Source organism: Pezoporus flaviventris, unplaced genomic scaffold (genome assembly GCF_033815535.1).
Source record: "Pezoporus flaviventris isolate CSIRO_AGI_PZ_B2104156 unplaced genomic scaffold, CSIRO_AGI_Pfla_v1 ptg000030l, whole genome shotgun sequence".
Taxonomy (NCBI): Eukaryota; Metazoa; Chordata; class Aves; order Psittaciformes; family Psittacidae; genus Pezoporus; species Pezoporus flaviventris.
The window spans coordinates 1509951-1532884 of NW_026892578.1; the positions used below are offsets into that span (position 1 = coordinate 1509951).

At 43.3% G+C, this 22934-nt stretch overlaps 1 protein-coding gene across 1 annotated transcript; it reads left to right on the forward strand.

Moving 5' to 3' along the window:
• Positions 1-3513: 3513 nt before the first annotated feature.
• On the forward strand, positions 3514-22060 carry CREG2 (cellular repressor of E1A stimulated genes 2). Its single transcript, XM_061459646.1, has 4 exons — positions 3514-3967; positions 6116-6285; positions 16776-16889; positions 18432-22060. Exons 1-4 carry the CDS (start codon positions 3560-3562, stop codon positions 18577-18579), a joined length of 840 nt encoding a protein of 279 aa, XP_061315630.1. The 5' UTR covers positions 3514-3559; the 3' UTR covers positions 18580-22060.
• The last annotated feature ends 874 nt before the right edge of the window (positions 22061-22934 follow it).

Below are 22934 nucleotides of genomic sequence, written 5' to 3' on the forward strand. Positions count from 1 at the left end.
AACTTTTACTATGTTGGATCTTCAAGTCAGAAGGGAAGCACTTCTTACTCAGAAAGAGACACAGATGATTCTTGACTTCAATGAACACCAAACTTTCAGAGAAAACCAGCCTGACTTGAAAATTCTGTATACTAGACCATTATTACTTTCTGATATAACTTTAAGAAAATACTGTTTTCATTCTCTTAAATTTAAGATATTTTTCCCAGAAATACTAAATGCAAAACTCTACTAGCAACACTGGTTTGTTTTTTCAAATGTCATGCTATTTTGTTGTTTATTAGAAGAAAAAGGTAAAATATTTGTGGTTTGGTTTTCATAGAACCATAGAATGGTTTGGGTTGGAAGGGACCTTAAGGCTCATCCAGTTCCAACCCCTTGCCATAGGCAGGGACACCTTCCACTAGACCAGGTTGCTCAAAGCCCCATCCAGCCTGGCCTTGAACACTGCCAGGGATGGGGCAGCCACAGCTTCTCTGGGCGACCTGTGCCAGTGCCTCATCATCCTCACAGTAAAGAATTTCTTCCTAATATCTAATCTAGACCTCCCCTTCATCAATTTAAAGCCATTCCCCCTTGTCCTGTCACTACATACCCTTGTGAAAAGTCCCTCTCCAGATTTCTTGTAGGCCCCACTTAGGGCCCCCTTTAGCTTTATCTATTTCTTGTGGTTTTGTCATCAGTAAAGATGAAGGCCTACTTGAAGTCATTCTGGTAAATTTATCTGGAAGCTATAGAACAGATGAGCGATGCAACAGCTGTTTACAAGCATGTATTTTACAGAATTTGAAGTTTGCACTGCAATTCTGAAGGGGTCTGCTCCAAGAACAGAAAAGGAGCAGCACGCAACAGTGTCTTTAGTAAATAGGGCTGTTGACATAAACTCAACTAGTAGAATTGCAACCCTGGACTTTAGCAGGGCAAACTTTGGCCTTTCAAAGCAATTGCTAGGGGAAATCCCATGGGCAAGGCTGCTTGAAGGTAAAGGGGCCCAAGATAGTTGGTTGACATTCAAGGACTGCTTTTTCCGTGCTCAAGATCGGAGCATCCCGACACGTAGGAAGTCAAGGAAGAGGGCCAAGAGACCTGCGTGGCTAAATAGGGAATTGCTGGGTATGCTCAAGTGGAAGAGGAGAGTTTACAGGTCATGGAAGGAGGGGCTGGCCACTTGGAAGGAATATAAGGCCGCTGCTAGAGGATGTAGGAAGGCAGCTAGGAGGACTAAGGCATCCTTAGAATTAAACCTGGCGAGAAGGGTCAAGGACAGCAAAAAGAGGATTCTCAAATACATGGCAGACAAAACTAACACCAGAGGCAATGTAGGCCCACTGATGAAAGGGATGGGTGCCCTGGTGACAGAAGATACAGAGATGGCAGAGTTACTGAATGCCTTCTTTGTCTCTGTCTACTCTGCTGCAGGCAGTCCTGAAGAGCCCTGTACCCCTGAGACCTTAGATGAAGTCAGGTCAACGGAGCGGTTTGCCTTAGTCGATGAGGAATGGATTAGAGATCAGTTGAGCAATCTGGACGTCCATAAATCCATGGGTCCAGATGGGATGCACCCGCGGGTGCTGAGGGAACTGGCGGAAGTCATTGCTAGACCACTCTCCATCATCTTTACCAAGTCTTGGGAAACGGAAGAGGTGCCTGAGGACTGGAGGAAAGCAAATGTCACTCCAGTCTTCAAAAAGGGCAAGAAGGAGGACCCGGGTAACTATAGACCGGTCAGCCTCACCTCCATCCCTGGGAAAGTGATGGAACACCTTATCCTTGGTGCCATCTTAAGGCATATCAAGGATAAGAGGGTTATGAGGGGCAGTCAACATGGCTTCACCAGGGGGAAATCATGTTTGACCAATCTCTTAGCCTTTTATGAGGAAATAACACGGTGGATGGATGATGGCAGAGCGGTGGATGTGGTCTACCTTGACTTCAGCAAAGCATTTGACACAGTCTCCCACAGCATCCTCACAGCTAAATTGAGGAAGTGTGGACTGGATGATCAGGTAGTGAGGTGGACTGCGAACTGGCTGAAGGAGAGAAGCCAGAGAGTTGTAGTCTATGGGGCTGAGTCTAGTTGGAGGCCTGTAACTAGTGGAGTGCCTCAAGGGTCAGTACTGGGACCGGTATTATTTAATATATTCATCAACGATTTAGATGAGGGAATTGAGTGTACTGTCAGCAAGTTTGCTGATGACACTAAGCTGGGAGGAGTGGCTGACACGCCAGAAGGCTGTGCTGCCATCCAGCGAGACCTGGACAGGCTGGAGAGTTGGGCAGGGAATAACTTGATGAAATATAACAAGGGAAAGTGTAGAGTCCTGCATCTGGGCAGGAACAACCCCAGGTTCCAGTATAGGCTGGGGAACGACCTGTTAGAGAGCAGTGTAGGGGAGAGGGACCTGGGGGTCCTAGTGGACGACAGGATGACCACGAGCCAACACTGTGCCCTTGTGTCCAAGAAGGCCAATGGCATCCTGGGGTGTATTAGAAAGGCGGTGGTTAGTAGGTCGAGAGAGGTCCTCCTTCCCCTCTGCTCTGCCCTGGTGAGACCGCATCTGGAGTATTGTGTCCAGTTCTGGGCCCCTCAGTTCAAGAAGGACAGGGAGCTGCTGGAGAGAGTCCAGCACAGGGCAACGAAGATGATTAGGGGAGTGGAACATCTCCCTTATGAGGAAAGACTGAGGGAGCTGGGTCTCTATAGATTGGAGGAGACTGAGGGGTGACCTTATAAGTGTCTATAAATATATAAAGGGGGAGTGTCACGAGGATGGAGCCAGGCTCTACTCAGTGGCAAACAATGATAGGACAAGGGGTAATGGGTACAAACTGGAACACAAGAGGTTCCACTTAAACTTGAGAAGAAACTTCTTCTCAGTGAGGGTGACGGAACACTGGAACAGGCTGCCCAGGGAGGTTGTGGAGTCTCCTTCCCTGGAGACATTCAAAACCCGCCTGGACACATTCCTGTGTAACATTATCTAGGTGTTCCTGCTCCGGCAGGGGGATTGGACTAGATGATCTTTCGAGGTCCCTTCCAATCTCTAGAATACTGTGATACTGTGATACTGTGAACTACACACTCAAATCTTTGCCTAATTAAAGCCTTGCTGGGGAAACATATTTAATAGCAGTGCTGCATACTTAGATGTCAAAACGAATCTCATGAGCAGAACTGATTGATGATGTCTGTCTTCTAGGACTTGGAGTCTTGCTGTTGCTTGACCCTGGTGTCCAAATGAAATCTTTCCCTGCAACATGGTCGTGCTCCCTCGTGGATTCTCCCTTTCACGATAACTGAAGGCATCCCATCACCTCTCTCCAGGCGGTTGGTTTCACCTGCCAGTTTCTGCGGCACATGTACAGGAAACTCTAGTGCGAGGTGCCCCTGCCCATGGCAGGAGGGCTGGAACTAGATGGTCTTGAGGTCCTTTCCAACCCAAACTCCCCTATGACTCTGTGACTACCGCGAGGGGAGCGGACTGCTGCGGGCCGGCGGCCGCAGGAGGGTGCTGCGGGAGCGGCGCGGTGCGGTGCGGTGCGGGCGCTGCCGCAGAAGATGTCGGCGGGGAGGCGGTGGCCGTGGTGGTGCTGGTGGCTGCCGGCGCTGCTGTGGGGCGGCGCGGGGGGGTACGTGGTGGTCAGCTCGGTGTCCTGGCCGCTGCCCGAGGGCGGGGAGGCGGCGGCGGACGAGCTGCACAGCTCCTCCACCGAGGAGGCGCTCCCCGCGCTGCTGGAGGAGGCGGGCGGCCTCTGGAAGCAGAGCTACCCGGCTTCGGCTTACCGTGAGGATGCGGCGCTGGGCTCCGGGCCGGCGGGCCGGCGGGCTGGGCAGGGCGCCGTCCCCTCCAGGATGTTCTCCTACCGCCGGGAGGGCGGCGGGGCGGCGGGCCGCGCCGGGACCGCCCGCTTCCTCGCCCGCCACAACACCTGGGGCTTCGTGGCGACTTGGGCCGCGCAAGGAAAGGTACGGTGCCCCCATGGTGTCCGGCCCGGGCAGCCGCGGACACGCGGTACCGGCCCCCGAGCGCCTCGGTCTGTTGCGCCGCGGGCAGCGCCCGTACGGCAAGAGCCGAGTGCTTGGAGGAGATGATAGTAAAAACTCTTTCTAGTAATGGGAATTGTGTTTGGAGGAGCGCCGGGGGGGGGAGGGGGGGGGCACCGGAAAAGCCAGAGCTTTAGGCCAGACCCAGAGCTGCAACGTTGGGTTTGGAGAGAGGGTATTTCATGCCTTGCAGCGTCCTCCTGCCCCTACTTCTGCCCCTGAACCGGCTTCTGTCCGTGCTTCTGCCCCAACTCCTGCTCTTGGCATCCCAGAGCAGGATGGAAAACAGGGAACGAGGAGGAGAAGACCCTGCTGGGCTACCATAAAATGTGTGTGTCCCACAGCTGTCCAAGCTATACCACATTAAAGGATAATAACTCTGTCATGAGCGTGAAGCAAAATAGCTGGGCTGCACTGGAGAGTCAGAGTCATTGTTTTTTCCAGCTTTAAAATATTTCTGTTTTTAAAAGGAAAGCTTGGCTGATTTAGTGGAAGTTTACGTTATTGTGAAATACAAAGTATCAGGTTAAAAAGCAGTGCCATTAAATAAATATATACGTACACACAAGAGGCCTGTAATTCTGCATCACATTGTCGGAAATCCTGTTAAATCATATGATCTTACCTCTTCTGGTTTATGCTCTAGCCGGAAACCCTCAGTGGAATTACAGCCATAGTGTAGTCTGTAGTTAGCTGTCTCCAGTTACAACTCAGCAGTAATACAGAAAGATCTGATTCATAACAAAATTGGGAATTGATGGGGGGGTGTTGCTGCTCTGAATGCTGAGTTATGCTGCCTGTGATCACAATTCTTTACGAGAATCCACTGTGACATTAACCATGGGTGACAGACTGAAGATTTCAGGCAATGGGAACCTGTCCTGCAATATTACTGACAGCTACTATATTTATTTTCATTGTAACTCGTAATAATAAACAGGTATTTTTTAATAAACAGCTAAGTTATGTAGCTTCATTAAAGCTTGATCTTTGAGGTCCCTTCCAACCTGGTATTCTATGATTAAAGCATTCCTTCTTAGGTATGCTAACAAGGACCACTTATAAGCAATGTAATCATTAAAATTTTTAAGGCATATGAACATTAAAAATCAGAAAGCATGCAATCCAGGTAATAACATCATCCAGGGTGTTCTTATTAACTATTCCTACTTAATTTGATTTTGCTACAAAGGATTTACCAGTTACATTGAATTAATGTATTAACTGGTAATTTTACTATTTAATGTCTAATTGACCATGAGGAAAGAAATATCTGAAGACATGAAAAAGTAGCAATTCATTAAGTATATGTCATTGCAATTTATAAGGGGATGAAAAGCATAGTAGGAGTTAAATCATTATGGAGAATGCTAATGTGTGTCACTACTGGGCAGAGACATTTTTGCAGCTGTTATATCCAGTATGTGTATGCAGGCCAGTGTATGGGAGAAAACTTAGAAAACCTGGCTCCTTGGTGTCCCTCCTCTTACATGGGAGGAGGGTTTGCTCTGGCTTGGTGGTCAAGACCCCCTCACAGCTGAGGTTCTTGCCCAGGCAGCTGAGCTGATGTCCAGCTTGGCTTCAGACACAACTCTGGCTAACATGCCTTCCTCTTGGCAAATTGACGGCAATCACATTGCAAATCAAGGCCAAAAGGGGAGGCAGAATTGGCGTAAAAAGCACGCTGAGTCAAGGCTAAATTAGGCTCTGTATGCTTTTGGGTTTCTGAAAAGGCATCAGCACTGTTTTAGAGTAAACATTTCTTGACACTGATGGCATTGATTTTAATGCACTCTAAACATTTTGAATTTGATAGTTCTTTTAAGCTCAGAGAAAGATAAAATGTTCTCTATAGTGTCATGGACAGGAATGGAAGTAATACATAGAGGAGAGATCTCTTTTCATAGAAGCGTGATAGATCTAATTTAGAAGGAGCTCTTGTCTCATGATGACAGCAGAAAGTGCGAGCAATTGGGGGTTGCTGTCCTCTCTGCTAGAGCCTTTGAAGGACTCCCCAACCTTGTAGACTATGTGCAAAGATATAACCAGCAGCTTATTTGGATTTTGCAGATCCAAGGTATGCCCTATGGGAACTGTTTGCTTCTCAGTGATGGTCCTGTCAACAACAGCACTGGAATCCCTTTCTTCTACATGACGCCAAAGGATAACACTGTGGCAGATCTCCTAAAGAATCCTGTGGCTTCTCTGACCCTTCCAGAGGTTGATGGAAATTTCTGCAGGTAACAGAGTTGATCTATCTGCCTGGTACCACTTTCAGTGAGAACAGAGTCCTCACAACATAATGCTCAGTCCCCACCTTCATTGTCCTGCTTTTATTTTTGGCTCTCACCACCAGTCACAGGCTCCTCCTAAGGTTTGTTTTACCCCAGTAAAGCATGGTAAAGAAAAGCAGATGTGTCATAGAATCATAGAATGGTTTGGATTGGGAGGGACCTTAAAGATAATCTAATTCCAACCTCCCTGCAACAAGCAGAGATACCATCCACTAGATGAGGTTGCTCCAAGCCCTGTCCAACCTGGCCTTGAACACTGCCAGGGATGGGGCAGTCACAGCCTCTCTGGGTAACATGTTCCAGTGTCTCACCATCCACACAGAGATAGCAGTGAGTTGACTTCTCCCAAATCATATGTACAGTGAACAAATCCAGATCACTGAAGCTTTACATGTGTAACATGTATGGATGTAAACTTAAAGATGATTCAATTTTCCCCTCTATTCTTGTCTCCTTGAAAAAGACGTATCTCTGCCATATGTTTGTGTTGTGGTTTGTACAGTTTCTTTACAGTCAAACGTGTGGCAAACTTGCCTGGGTCAGCCTTGTGTGAAGTGTTACTTCCAAAGGCCTCTCTATGTGAGGGGGTGCATGACACCGAAATTGTGTCAGACAGGACTCCGTTACCAAAGCAGATCTTAGCTGATATTCCAAGGAGAGAGAGAGAGAACTAGAAATCACAGGCTGCTTCAGAAAGGAATGGCACTGAAGGTTTTTACCCCAAATTAGGGTTCTTTTTGAGGGACGAGAAGTATATCTTAAGAACTGGATCACAGATTTCCCCAGCTGGGGGTTTCCTTGGGCATCATTCTGCCTCTCAAGCCCGCTAGTTGAGAACAACACTGGAAAAAGCAGTGAATTGCTGTTACGCTTGTCTGTATTTGTCTCCAGAATATACTGTTTTCCTGAAAGTTATATGGTGGCAAAATGAAAGGTTTCTTAGTCCTAAGTAGTACAGGTGATTTCAGGCTGACATCCCATTCCCAAGGAATAGAAACCATGGCTTCCCCTTGCAATGTCAAACACCAAATATGAACCTTCTATAGTAACATTCGTTAAGCTAATTCAGCTTTGAATGCTTGAGAAGGTCAACAGACTGGTGAAGTTAACACCGGAATGGTTCTGCTTGTCCCTTTAAATTATTTCATCAAATATTTTGAATTAATCTTTTAATAAATAAATTTATCAGTTCTTTCATAACAGGCTAATGGAGCTTATTCCTGCTTGCTAAGCTTTTTTGTTCAATCAAATAGTGAGCTGAATATCTAGACCAAGTGCTTAAAAATGTATGTTAAATCCTATGTCCTAGCACCTACCCAATGCCCTGTTTTTGGAGGCTCAAGGCTCAGAGCAGCTTCCATTGGTGGTAACTGCTGGTGTTAAGCACTTCTGAAAACTACACGCCCATTTCAGCACTTAAGTGTGGCCTTTCATCCTGGACTTTAAACAGTCACTCTTGAAAGTCTTTGCCTTTTATGTTTCAGCAATGTCACTGCCCAATTTACCTGTGTTTGGGAAGTGCCAACTCACCAAAGAAAGAGAAATGCTGCATGATTTATAGGAATATGAAATTCATATGCATCACAACCCTTCAAGAATATTTATTCTCTGGCTTTCTATTAAGTAACTATTAACTTCCAAACCAAACCACTACTCTTTTGTTCCATGCACCAGATACTTGGTGCTGTTTGCCTTGCAACCAGGGCAACCTGGATACTGCCATCCAACTTGCTAGTCCCCAATGCAGCCTGAGACCATGCTCTCTGGTGAGAAGAGCTCTCTGGGCATGGAGCTAAACCTGCATTTCCAAGACAGCTTAAGACAAGCTAATTGCCAGTTGTACATCCTTACTCTCCCTCCCTACCACCAGTCACATGGTGGTGCTCCCCCATTGGCTCTAGGCTTTGCCTGACCCTGAGCTGAAACATACGTCTGAAGAAACTTAACCTGACAATGAGAATAAGGTTTTCTGCCAGTCCTTCTTCCTTTCTTCCCGTGGCTGCTCCTGGCCACATAATCCCACCCCCTCCCTTCAGCTGACCATATGGTGGGCCTATTTTAGCTCTGTAACCCAGCGGAAACCTCTTCCCATTTTATTTTTCCTGGATGAGATTTCTGCTGGGCTTGTAAATTGAATCAGCTCCCCAAGAGCCATAGGAGTGCAAAAGAGAGGGGAAAGGAGAAGGTAGAGGAAAATAGGGCATCGTTTTAGCATGTAACTGTACTGTAAATATTAAGCTTAATAAGAAACTGAGTACACAGATTCAGAGTCTGATCAGTGCTCCTTGCATTATTTATTTTGTTCTTACATTCAGTTTGTTTTTCATTATTTCTGTAATTCTCATCTGGAACAGATGTTGGCTGGCATTAGGGCAAAGAACAAGCAATACAGAGAATGAAAACCTGGGACATTTGTTGAGCTGCAGTATGTGTTTTTGATGATAGCTAGGAAAATGTGAGCAAGCTTTGGGGCTGTCTTACAGCCACGAAGCATGTGGCCGCTGGGACTTTAACCTTCTTTTTTCCCTTCCCCCTGTAACCAGGGTCAGAAATGACTTTACCTTTTAAACTAGCAACATGTTAAACAGTTCTACTGTTACCCCACAGGTTTCACAATAAGTGTGTCCGGGTCCCACTGGCACTGCTTGGGGTGACCTATCCCCATCACTGCCTGCAGCACTGGATCCACCACGGCTGGCACAGTCAGATTGCCGCCTCTGCTGCCAGCACCCAAAGCCTCCCTTTGGGGGTGCACTCTACCTGCCAGAATAGCCAGGCTGTGCCATGCAAACAGCACATAGCATCCCCAGTGCAGAGCTTTGTGTGGTGGCGCAGGGTCTCTATAGCAGGTTTCTTCCTCTTTACTTACGCTATGTGAGAGGTAGACCTTTTGTGCTGAGAGACCTCAGGTCCTGTTAATATTAAAATAGTATCAGTGAGATTTTATTGCAAAGGAAATTGTCATTTACAGATGGTTTTAATACCAGAAGTTCTCTTGGTCAAGAGCATTGGCAAATGTTTTGGCTTCAAAATAATTATACAAAATAGCTAAATGAATAATGTTCTTCGTGAGAAAGTTTGTGTCCTTGTACGACAACAATGTGTTTGTATCTTGTTTTCACGTGGAATTTTATTATAATTTCATTATTAACCTGAGTTAGAATTTCATTATTAACATGAGTTGCAAGTGTTACAATAAATGTGGAAGCTGGTCGATGCCTGCAGTCACTGCTCCTGGGAGTATTTGGCACTCTCCTGAAAAATGCTTCTGACCTATTGCACACAAAAGAAATCTCTGGCCTTTAGAAAGAAAACATAACTGACATTTCAATAGTCTTCTTGTATCTAATGAGTTTCAAGTGACTTGTGTGTGTGTACATCAATTTGATATTAAATTTATTTAATAGCGGATTTCATTTGTTTTGTTTCAGAACAGATCATGCTCCAAACCTTGACAATAAATATTTTCACTTTCAAGGATGTGAGGAATAGAGAGTGGCCTTTTTGGTGCTTCAGGCTTAATATTTAATCAGCTGGAGAGAAAAATTGAAAAGCCTAAACCAGTAAGAGAAATAACATTAAATAATGAAAGAAAGAGAGCTGTTATGCATCTGAATAGGCACTAATTGCAAGACATTACAATGTTGCAGCTACAGTCTGGATTCCTCATCTCTGACCTAGAGACTGCCATTTCCCAGAGGGTGAGGACTGCATTTCTCTCAGAAGGCTCTCTGACGGCCGGGATAGAAAAAGCGTTGGTTAGCAATGACACTGCACCATATCTGAAGGCCGGTAAATGGATAATAGAGGCAAGAAAAATTAAATGGTTCAGGGCTATAAATAGACTAAGCTGGCATGTCTGTGCCATAGGCAAGCTGAAAAGATTAAGTCCCATTCTTAGAGCTTTCAGAGGGAGCGAGCCGGAGCCCAAATAGAGCAGCTATTGTTCTAAGTGCATTTCCCAACACACAGGCTGCTCAGAGGATCCCTCTTTCCAGGGAGGCTCCTGGGCCTGCCTCATTACAGCTGCAGTCTGGAAAACAGGCAATTAGTTTTAAACGTGTGTCGCCTCCTTGACATCAGGTTCAGCACATTTGCAGGGATCAACTACAGCCTTCCTGGAGACAGAGCATTTACACGGCTGCCATGACCCGGTTTTCACACAAGGGAAAAAGAAATAAAAGCAACGAGCTTGGGGTCAGTCCAACGTTTGTTTTCCTTTGCTATTAGTTTGGAGAATGGTATTTCAAATCCACACTGCAGACTGCGAGTGATTCTGCAGGACTTGAGTTCCTCTCCTGGTTTATGACCTGCATCATAAACCAGGGTGGCTCCATTTTATCCTCCATGCTCACGTACTGCTTGAAGTAGCAGATTAGCACAACCAGGCAGATGTCTTCAGTGTATATAAACTGGCTCCATAAGTTTCCTAAACTGTACATTGAGAAGGCTGGCAGGAAGTGCTGACCATCTCCAGTGCTTCTGGATACCACCAGGCCATGGGCAGAGGAGAATAATTATGTGGGTTAGGGTCCCTGCTGTGTGGTGGATCAGCAGCATGCATAAAACTGCCCATTTCATTCCTGGGCAATCCTGAGATGATAAGCTTGCCATATGGGAGGCAGGCACACCCTTGGAGATGTCAGTTGTCCCTCCAACATACAGCTACCCCTGGGTTTGTAGAGTCACTGCCTGTTAATACAAGGATGTAACAAAGCAATTTGGTACTGCACCTTCACACAAAGAGAAGTGACGCACACAGAAGACAAAGGTTGAATTCAGACATCCCTCAATTTTTGAGGTTCTGTGGCACAGACACATTTCTAGTTCTGGTATTTATATTGGCCCTTTTTAATCATGTACAAAAAATTATGTCAGTACTGTTCCTCAAAAATCTATCTTTAAAAAAATCAGGAAGATACCAAATTAGAAAGTCAAATATGAAACCTGCTATCATCATGACCCAATGCACACAATATAGCTCTAAATTACTATTTTTTTTTCCTGTATTCTCAAATAACCAACTTCCCAAAGTCCCTTTCTAGTGAAGTCGTATGTGTTTCTCTGACTCTGTTTACAAAAATAGTTGTTGCTGTGATTCCTTTTTTCTCCCCCATGAATTGTTTATGGTTAACTATATAAAAGTTTCCTGTCTGAAACATAGAGTCTAGCCAAAGGAATGAGTTGTTATTGTCAATGAAGACAGACAAACAGACTGACTTCACTTAACAAATTCTAATTAAAACACTTTAGGAAGGATTATCTTCTAGAAAGAGTGAAATTATTTAAAACATGAAAACAAGCATATTGGATACAGGCTCACTTAGATGCAGAATAGCCATTGTACCACTACTCTGCAGCTCCCAAGTCTGAGTTTAGATTCAGAACAGCAGATTCTTCTTCCGAAAGCAAAAGCAAAGATGCCTTGTAACTATTTTTGCTGGCTCTCAAAGATGGCTGATAAAGAAATTCTTGACAAAATCAGAGCAGGGTAGGGCAAAACTGCCCAGCTGTATCCAGCGGAAGGCCAGCAACAGCTTTTGAGATTATGAAATTGCTTTCAGCAGAGATTTTGTTTGACGTTCATGCCACGCAGATTAGCAGTACCAATACATTCGTTCTGCTTCAGAGACTGTGGGTAGTTAGTGGTGAGCAAATGAAATGTATGAGGAGGATAACTTGCTTTTCAAAATTAATCACATTTATGAATCAAAATTATAAACACTTTACAATAAATCTCTGAGAACACAGCATTTCATCCCTCCCTTTCTGTAGATTTTAGGGGACAAGAAACCATATGATGTATTCTGTGTACTAGAAAATAACTCTTAAGTCTTCAGTTTGGGGCTAGGTGAAGAGGAGCCCTGTGCGCGGTGACAGGGTTCTTACCTTGCATCTGTGGGAGGTGACAAGGACAAGTTGTTCCAGCAGCCAGTCCCCACCTCCCTAATTGCATGGTTTTGCATGGCAGCAGCTGCTGCTGCTATAGGAGAGGTGAGGATGTGTGGAGACAGTCATTGTCCTTACGCCACACATGAGCTGAATGTGCTAAAGCAGGAAAAAATGTAGGAAGACTCTTTTCTTGGGCTTTTTTCTTAGTGCTCTGCATTAGGAGAAAGCTCTTTTCCAACTTCTGTTCTCTTCTATTTTGCCCATGAAGTAAAGGGGTAAAAGCAATGCTTTCTTACAGGGCAGGAAGAATTGCATTCAGAGGAGATGGGAAGGATTAATGGATCCTGACAGGGAGGATGTAAGATCATGCTGTTTCTTCAGATGGGTAGAAGAGGATGGTACCTCCTCTGGGGGAAAAGGAGGCTGGGGAATCAGAATCATGGAATGGGGGATAGGGCATCTGCAACTTCTGTGGGCAACCTGTTCAAGTGTCTCACTGCCCTCACAGTAAAGAATTACTTGCTAATATCTAAATCTCCCCTCTGTCAGTTTAAAGCCATTCCTCCTTGTCCTATCACTAGATGCTCCTGTAGAAATCCCCTTTCCAGATTTCTTGTAGGTCCCCTTTAGGTAGTGGAAGTTGCTCTAAGGTCTCCCGGAGCCTTCTTTTCTCCAGGCTAAACAACCCCAACTCTCTCAGCCTGCTTTCACAGCAGAGGTACTCCAAGCCTCTGATCTTCTTGGCCCTCTGGATTCGCTCCAACAGGTCTTCATCCTTATTATGTTGGGGCCCCACAGCTGAATGCAGTAGTGCAGGTGGGATCTTACAAGAGCAGAGTAGAGGGGGAGAATCACCTCACTTGACCTGCTGGTCACGCTTCTTTTGATGCAGCCCAGTAAGAAGAAAAAGAGACTCCTCTCCATAGAACCATGCTTCCTTCCCCAATACCTCAAGCATTACTGAAACCCTCCTGCCTTCCTCCTACTGGTTCCTTCTTGGGGACAACCTGGCTTTCCTTCCTAAATGCCTCCCAAAGTCCTGTTTTGTCTTTACTACTCATCTGCGCCTGATCTGTTTCACCTCAATAACGGACTGTGGAGGCTGAAAATGAACCTAATACTCAGGAATACTTTTGGTCAGAAACCAGGAGACAGAGTGCTGTTAGTCAAAGCAGAGATCTCAGCTGTGAAATGGAATCCTAACAAAGTCCCAACATGATCACCTTCTGTGCCAATATAATCACATCAGCCTTCATGAAATATGGGTTCATCAGATCTGGACTTTGCTAATTGCTGTATAGGGACCTTCTAATTAAAATGCAAGAGATGGATGGTGTAGTAAACAATTTAATGAGTAGGTGGCACTCTACTCTGAACCACTCTTGAACCATGACCCAGAAAGTGCGGAAGTGGTACACGGTAAAACAAGTGGGATGTGTTGATCAGCAGTGAGCAGCATTGCATCTCTGTTGGGAAACATATTTCACTTGGACAGAGATTTCTCCTCAAGTTCAGTAAAGCTGCCACCTTTGTAAGTGAATGTAGCTCATGATCTCATCTCACATGCTTGGAAGAGGCAACTGCCTATCTAGTTTGCTCAGTGTAATCAGGGGAACAGAGACAATATATTCTTCTGTCTTCACAAATCGGATGAATGATTTAGATGATCCCTCTTAATGCACTGTGTTCTTATAAAATGTATAAACTGAATCTTCTTCCATTTATTTTGGCTTCCCCCAGTTTCTGCAACAATGTGTATGTATTTTAAACAAGCATTACAAATGTATTTCCTATGACTTGGTGTCCTCTCAGAGTTCCCTGCTTTCCCTTCTCCTTGGGAGAACTCTCTACTTTACCATAGCCCCATGTTTCCTAGAGAGAGAGACATTGTCAGCGGCATGCTGTCTGTCCCCCCGCTCTTATCCGCAGTTAGCAGCACACAGATGTTATGTAAAGTCTCTCCTCCACACCTACTTGTTCTTGTGCCAGCAAAGATAAAAGGAACCCAAGGACTGAGAGCTGAATATGTTTGTTTATACAGAAGGCACGAAGTGACTAGTGAATGCATGGTTAGGCCTCTACATGATATGAGGGAGGAATATTTTAGTAAATATACCTGTTTATCCCTAGTATCCCTTTATTATCGTTAGTAAAAATATGAAATGTATCCCTGGCCGTATCCATTTACTCCTAGGAAGCAAAGCCTGCATTTACATTAGTTGCAGTGGCAATACAACTGAGAATTTCAGAACTGTTCACAATGGAGTCAGAAGTGATAGCTGTAAGTTTAGGGGTTTTTGATGGTTTAAAACGTATAAAAGTCATCACACATTATTAGGGAAGTACTATGCCAAAACCGATGCAGAAATAGATTTACTTCAGAATATGAAGGGCTCCTTTGATAAAAAAATACTAACGCTAATGGAAGATTAGAAAACAAGGCTCCTATTCTGAAACAGAAAACCTGTGATAAGAGGCAGCACTAAAAGCAAAGCCAACAAAGTAATAACGCAGCATACTGAACTCAAATGTATCATTCTCCTGTTCAACTCTTCCAAAACTTTATCTAACAAGATTTCAACAAATAATTTGTTTGCCTCATGTCCCGGAAGAACAAACTGACCCTCCAGAATATTATTCCAATGTGCAAAATTCAGCATAAATAACTTTTACTGGGAAGATAGTATTGTGTGTGTCGCTCAGTTTAACACCCTGACTCACGAGAACATACAGAAAACTGCAAACAGAAGAAGGAGACACGGTGAAAAACAGAAATAAAACCATTCCAGATATAGAGGTACAGTGTGTGGTTTTTGCTGTCGGCCAAATATGTGAAGAGCGGTTTTTCCTGTAAATCAGAGGAGTCACATCTGACACTAGTCCTATCAGGTGAAAAAGAGTCTTGGCAAAGGCAGGCAGGATTCACTGCTTAATGACAACAGGAGCTATACCCAAGACAGGCATTTGCAAATACTCCTGCTTTTCCCTGCTCTTCAGTTGTTTTACATTACTGTTAAGCTGCAGAGGAAATGGTGTATGAATAAACCAAACCCAGTGCCAGAGTAGGGAATGCAGATTTTCAGGTACTCAGAACACCATTCATTCACTGCTTCATTTAAAAAAAATAAAAAATGTGCTACAGAAAATTGCACCCTTATTAATTGATATGAACAGAAAGTTTGAGCTTGATGTTTGGCAGCTGCCTTTCCTCTCATGCTGAAAGTGTGGCAGAGGAAAAAAGACTATGAGTGGAGTTTGTCCAGAGAGCTGAACACCCTCTTCAGATAACTGCTGTTCCAGACTGAACAGGATGCTGAAAAATCATCCCAGAGATGATGTGACTGCAAATGGCTCTTTGGAGTTCAGGCTACAGATGGTGCCAAGTGCTTACTGGGCATACCTGAGTATCAATCAGCCCGCTATACTTCCTTGTGTCCCTCTGTTCACAGCCCTATCCATAAAAGCAAGTTCTTTATCCAGTGAGCCACACTCTTTCATAACCATCTGTGGGGAATCTGCAGGTGTTAAATTGCTGCAGGATGATGTCCATATGTTTCCTGCAATAGACATATACTGAGAATTATATCCCTCCCCCCACAAAACCAAAAAAGCCACTGCAGATTGCACGCAGTTAAGGCTAAAGGGCCCAAACCAAGATCTTTAAGTAAACTTGCACAGAGATAAGAATGTAATTTACTGTGATTTGCTGCTTCTGATTAAAACACAGAGAAGAAAAAATGCAGTCTTCGTTTCTTAATGTAGTTTTTCGGGTTCATGTTCTTACGTGAGGAGACAGTCCTGTGAGATGCTGAACAAGCTCAAAATACTAGCAATGGGACTTGGGGCTGTCACCAAGATCAGGCATTTGCAGTCATTTCATAAAGCTTTTCTTTGTGACTAATCAATTTACTTATGATTTATATCCTTGTATTCTATATGTTAGAGTCAGCAATTGCCTGGCAGCTACTAATGGGTATTATTTATTATTACTGTATAGAAAGCCAAAAATCAACAAGTACCTTCCCTGTCTTGGTCTGAAGGATGAAGGCAGTTGAAGAATTTTTTTTTAATAGATCTTACTTGTCTCTTTGGTGTAAAGCAATTGAAAAATGGGTAAAAATGAACAAGGATTGAGTTTATAGGATAGGCACAAGGAAAAGATTGTATCTTTTTATGCATAAATACAGGTATGAACGCTTATTTTGTATGCATAGGCATTGACTAACCATCTCACTAGTTCTTTTTAGAATCCTGAATTCAGGTTTGTACGTATGTCTGGGAAAACTGCCGTTTCCACATTTTTTACTATCTAGCATATATTAATCCAGGTTTTGAGAATACAAATTAAGATTAAGCAAGTATCTACAGCAGAGAGCTGTTTCAGGTGAGTATTCCTTAAAGACCCTTCTCAAATGTTAGAAAAGACCTGCAAGGCTTGACAAAATATTCCATCTTTTTTGTATGTGAGCAGGAGTTTGTGTTTCTCAAAAAAAACCTTAACAAAGAAACCAAGCTATTACACGAGCATTCTTCTCTGTGCACAGAAAAAATGTAATTGATCCAGAAGATCCAAGGTGCACCAGGCTGACTCTCATGGGACAGATGGTCATGGTGCCTCCTGAGGAAGTGGAATTTGCCAAGCAAGCGATGTTTTCCAGGTCTGTATATAACAGGCATATAGTAGGGTGTAACCCGCAGGTTTGAGACAAATATATGGATGTGGCAGCTTGGTATAGAAAATCTGAGCGGTTAACAAGCCATATCTTTACTTTGGGCCACAAAGCATGTTGGCTTCTGTGTGGTTTGGAATGACAGGCAGAGCTGTGAGACTTCCTTTTAACTCTTGAGGTAATGAAACACGAACATGCAATTAATTGGTGTTGGACTCCAGTAAGGCACGTGGTTTATGATCTGGGATTATGAAAATACTTCATCTGGCTGCAAGGAGAGATTCCATAAATCCAGGGTTTATTTGTTACCTTTAATGATTCTTCCCCACCTTAGGACAGGTAGTGCTCTTCAGATACTCAAGAGACAGAGCAGAGCTCTGTTGCCTCTGGACTTACACCTATTGTAGGGTGGAGCTCACAGGTTTTTATTACCTCTCCTGAGGTACCATGATAAGTGCTACCAAAGCCATAGCACTTACCAAACACCTTTCTTTGAACAGATGCAAGCCCAGCCCAGACACATACACACACACACAGGGTGTGCCCCTGTGCCCTCCAGTGGGTTTTCAGAATAACAGGCCAGAAAAGCCAGAACCTTAGTTTACACACACCTCCCACACTGATTGCCAGGGATGGTCCTCAAGGCACACCCTGCCTGGTCAATCAAATACTGCCAGGAAACTGGGATGAGCTTACGCCATCTGACACTGGCAGCAGCTGGAGCCACTTCCCAGTGTCACCATTGTGTATGCTCAAAGGGACAACTCAGAAAATGGTGTGAAAGCCCAGCTAACCCAAGAGGTTGCCAAACCAACCATCTTCTCTGCAGAGGCAGAGGAGCACTGGGCCAGCCCTGCCTGGACTGGCATCACTTTCACCTGTGCTTCCGTGAACACTGCAACTTGAGCTGGTTTATCTGCTCCGTGCACTGCTGCTGAGCATCCCACAGCATCCTCTGCAGATGCACTTGCTGGGACTTGGGGACCAGATGTCTGCACCCAGTATTGATGGTGGGGAGGGTCTCTCTGAGCTAGCTGTTAAGGGCAAGCCCAAGAAATAAGACAGAATTACAGGGTGAGAAGGTTCTAGCAGGCAACAGATGAAGGCTGTGCTCTGTGCTAGCCAGTTTTATTAGCTCTCCTGCCATACCACAACTTCTGCCAAAGATGCTGTATTTTCAGAACACTGTTTCCTTTGAACAGATACAAACACAACCTTGACATCTATTCACAGAATCTCCTCTAACTGTTTTTCACTTACTTAAGAGACCAAACAACATCTCCCTTTAAAGGTGTGGTTCTGCAACAGGGGAAGGTGGTGTCTTGCCTTCATTGCAGTTGTTGCCAGACCAGGGTGGGGAAGATTGTAAAAACTTACTGCAAGGGAGGGAAAAGAAAGATGAATGGTGGTGGTTCTCAGATCTCAGGTTTCAATGGCTGAGCACAGTAGGCTAAAGAAAAAAGCAGACTATGCATGTGCCTTGGCACATCTTTCAAGGCTTTTGGTTTTTCCTCTTCTTTGTCCTTTCAGGCACCCTGTGGTAAGAAAGTGGCCTAGAAGCTATGAGTGGTTCTTCATGAAAATGAACATTGAGCACATCTGGCTTCAAAGCTGGTATGGAGAGGTTTCTGCCATTGCAGTAGAAGAGTATTTAAAAGCAGCTCCAACTAAAGGATGATTGAATGGGCTTTGAGATAGAGCCCTCCTGAGTTTCCTTTCCAAACACATTTAAAGCCTTTTGCTGGATGGTTACTTCACAGTGATTTTTTTTTTTCTTTCCCCGGAAGTCTTCAAAATAGCCCAGTCTTACACAGGACAGAGTGAAAAATAAACCAACACAGACTTTCCAATTATAAAGGAGAAATGGATACTAGCCCTACCCTGCAATGTACAAACTTGTCATTTCAAACAGGCAGTGCATCATCTTAAATGCTGCTTAAAAATGCTTTGTATCTGTTTGGTTTGACTCCTATTGCTGTGCACCCAGAAGGAAACTACAGTATCGGCTAAATATAATGTTCTGATATACAGAAAAAGCAAACTGCCTACTCAGAACTCTCTATGCATTGTGGAGGTATTAACTGCTGCTTGATCTCCCGTTATTTGTAAGTACTCTTCAGAGGAATTTAATCACTGAAAATTTAGATATTTAAGCTAAAACTCTGCTGAAGCTGTCCTCATTTCCTAACTTGTATTTTCTACATGTGCTTTTCCCTAACTAGATAATTTGATACTTCACTTGGAAATTGAGTAGAAATTCTTTTAGTAGAAAAAATGCAAGCAGCTCAAACAACGTGGCTCCAATATAACTTGTCTCTCACTGACACAAAGCTGGTTGAACACATTAAGGGCCGAAACCAAATCAGCCCCACAAGGATTATCCTATTACAAGTATAAACATCCTCATAAGAAGAATTTAAGTAAATGTTCTCAGCTAGCCTGTTCCTGCTATGAGACAAGAAAAGTATTTTTAATGGCCTGTAGTCCTGATTCTTTTTTTTTCATCCTTCTTCCAGCCACCACTTTATTTTTAACCTATTTGTGCAACTGATTTTTTGCAAACCATCACCAACTCATCTAGGGGTCGAGCCAGTCCTGTAACACTGTTTCCTCACCAACTTTTAAAGGGCTTGTTCCTGAATTTATTTTTTAAAGAAGCCTAAAGATAGGTATATATCTCAGGCCATGAAAAGCTAATTTTCCTCGTGTGGAAAGTGCAAACTTTGTTGCAAATACATTATGAATAGGTGCCTCATGTGATAGTACCAGAAGAGTTTAAAGGTGTTTTATTCATCTTCAGCCCTTTCTCTAGATGTGCTGGTGAACTGCAGTTCCTAAGTGTATCACAGTAAGAAAGTTCCCATGGCTAACAAGCCAAGTCATTACACTGTTTGAAAATTACATGACTGTTCTGTGATATTAAGAAAGAGACAGATTGAGATGGGGTTTCTGTGCCTGTGGGGAAGGAAGGTTCTCCAGCCTCCCTAGAAGAGCATCTGAGCTTTGGACACCAGCCCGCACCATGACAGGTCTGAGGAAGAACCTGAGTCCCTGGGCAAGTGACCTGAGCTTGTACAGGTTAATCCCTGGGTAAAGCTCAGAGGCAGCTGCATGAGCTATGACCAGCTGGAAACCAATTAAGTGTAGCTGATCTTATTTTTTTCAGGCATGGAAAAGGGGAGTCATTCCCAGAGCACAGCTAGGCACTATGCTGGTTTAACTTACCAGGGGCCACTTAGCCCTTGGACGGGCCCAAGGCTCTGGGCATCATGACCATTCCTGATATTCTGTAAGAAATGAAGACAAATGTTGGGGGGAAAACTTTGTTTAGACACTCATTAAGCCCTTTTTTTTCTTGTCTCATTACCAGAGACTCTGGTAGCAGTGCAGATATTTGCAGAGGTATATGCAAGAGGAGGATATGTCCTGCCTGCTTCTATTTCTCTTTTTTTTTTCTTCTTGACAAATGAACAGCATTTTCCGATTTGAGTTTGCCCCAAATCTTTCACTGTGTAGTACTGAAGCAAAACAGCCCATCCTGTAAGATTTATAGATACCATCAAGCGAAATCCTCCTTGATTCACATCATTTTCCCATGGAGATCTTTGTCAACTGCGGATCTGATACTTTGCCCATTAGGATTAATGGGACTTTTAAGTTCGACATCAACAGGCAGAATACTAGACCCTGTAAGGGAATCTCCAGAGTCCAATGTTTCAGTGGAAACTCTAATTACATGTTTCATTATCCCAGTTCACTACTATTCCTAGAGAAACCTGACCTGCCTATTCTGTCCCCTGCCCCTAAACACACACAGATGCGCACAGATTAAACAAATCCAGTGTACAAGCTTAATGTTTAAACAAACTGAAGAAGAGAGGAAGAATTTTACAAATGCTGTTGTTACTGTACTCTCAATTTCACTTACATCCTTAGACAGCCTGGTAACAGTGACATGGTCCTATGTTATGTCCATTAACTTATTAATGCTCTTGCCTTAAAGCAGTAAGGGATTGTATCAATGATGTTCAGTAGAGCTTTAACTGTTTAAGAAGTTTTGAATTTACAATACCCTATATAGCGTGGGCTGTCTCCGTGCACACCTCGATTACTTAGAGTAACTCTTGTATTGTAAATTGACACATTTATCAAGAAGCTTTTCTATATGGACCTGCCATGAGGCTCTTGACAAAACCTCAAAACATAAAATGGTGATAGCATATAAAGTGACAAAAGGGGTTTCAAGAATAAATACTTGTATCACCTATTCTCATTTCATGCTTCCTTCTCCCAAAGAATAGCTACCATAAAAGTCCTTGAAAGTCTGCAGAAATTCATCAAAATATGATCTGTAGGTTTTGAATGGCATTTTCTAGACTAAAAAAGGGAGGAGATGGCAGTTTGTCTTAACTGGGCTTTGCATTAGTAATTATATGCTAGTTCCATTTTTTCTTTAAAGTGACAGATGTCTCAAGTGATATTGGTCGCCATATGGTAAGTGATCTTTGTTAAAGCTTTTAACCCAAAGAATGTTATTGAGATATCATAATAAAATTGTAGTCCTTTGAGACTGTAAAGGGTCTGATCTTGCTTCAGTTAAGTCAATAGCAAAAATCCTATTTATTTTCTGTGCTTTAATTATTAGATAAAATAAGCATTTTAATAAAAGGTCTTGATAAGCCCTTATGAATTTATTGAACATTTCAACTACCTGACTGTAATTTATTTCCATGTGTTCTGCATTTTAGTTATTTCTGTAGCTTCCCCAAAAAATCTTGTTGTGCAATATGTATTATTTAAAACATTAACTGTGGTTTTGCAATATTTAAGAGATGCATTTAGTCATGTCTGTATACTTGCTGAAAAAAAAGGAAGACAAAGTTCTAAACTTGGGTTCTCACTTTTTGCTAATTTGTGCAAAGGCATTGCATGAGCAGGATTTAAGCACAGACAGTTTGAACCGCTGTTCTTATTTAACCAAAGAATGCTCCATTTCTGATAAAATTTTCAGCACACCAGTGAATGAAATACAACATGTCTCATTTCTAGATGTCTACTGCAATTTGCAATGTATTTTGACCTCTAAAGATACTGAATGTTGTTAACAAAATGTCTATTGAGAAGAAATGCAAATAAAACACATTTCAAAGTAGAAACTACAGCTGGAATATTCTTCAGTCTGCAGTACAGCATTAGCCAGAGTAAATGACCTTTTTCTGACAGTGATTATAATTTCTATCTGATCTGAACATCTGTCTTGGTACAGCCTCACTTTTTTCTGAGGAGAACAGTCTAGCCAAGCGCCTTTATCTTTCCTTTGTCTTCTCATTACTGTCAGCTTTGCTTTCTGCTTTCACCGTGGCAATTAAATGTCACTCTTAACAATGTTTGCTCTTCTCTTCTGCAGGTAGGGACTGAGCATTCATCTCTCAGGTGTGCATTAATGGTGTTTTGGAAGTTTCCTCGGTGCTATTTTTTGCTTTACTCTTACAAATTCATGTTACAGCTTGTTCTCTGCTGTCTGCTCTCCCCTGGCACGTTTCCTTAAGCTGAAGCTGATAATTCACCTTTTCATCTTGCTTTCCCACACCACCTCCTTTCAACAGAATTCAGGCTCTCCCACTAAAATTCCCACTTCATATCTGATAAAGGTTATAGGAAACAGTCTGTGTTTCCTATTTACGCCTTACAGTCTTTGTCTTGCCACTGGTTGGACTGCATTCACTGTGAGGACCATGATAGTGCTTCCTATTTATGCCTTACAGTCTTTGTCTTGCCACTGGTTGGACTGCATTCACTGTGAGGACCATGACAGTGTTTCCTAACCTGTATCAACCACAGCCACCGTCAGCTTCCTATTTCCAGTGACCCTATATTCTTAAAAGAACATTTCCTGCAGCTGTGTTTTTCCTTTGTATTGACCCTTTTTACTTTTACCCTGTTTCTAGAGTAGTATCTATTCTGATTACACTAAGCGTCATCTACTTTTTTACCAAAAAATTCTCATTTGAACAACATTTTTGGACTCACTAA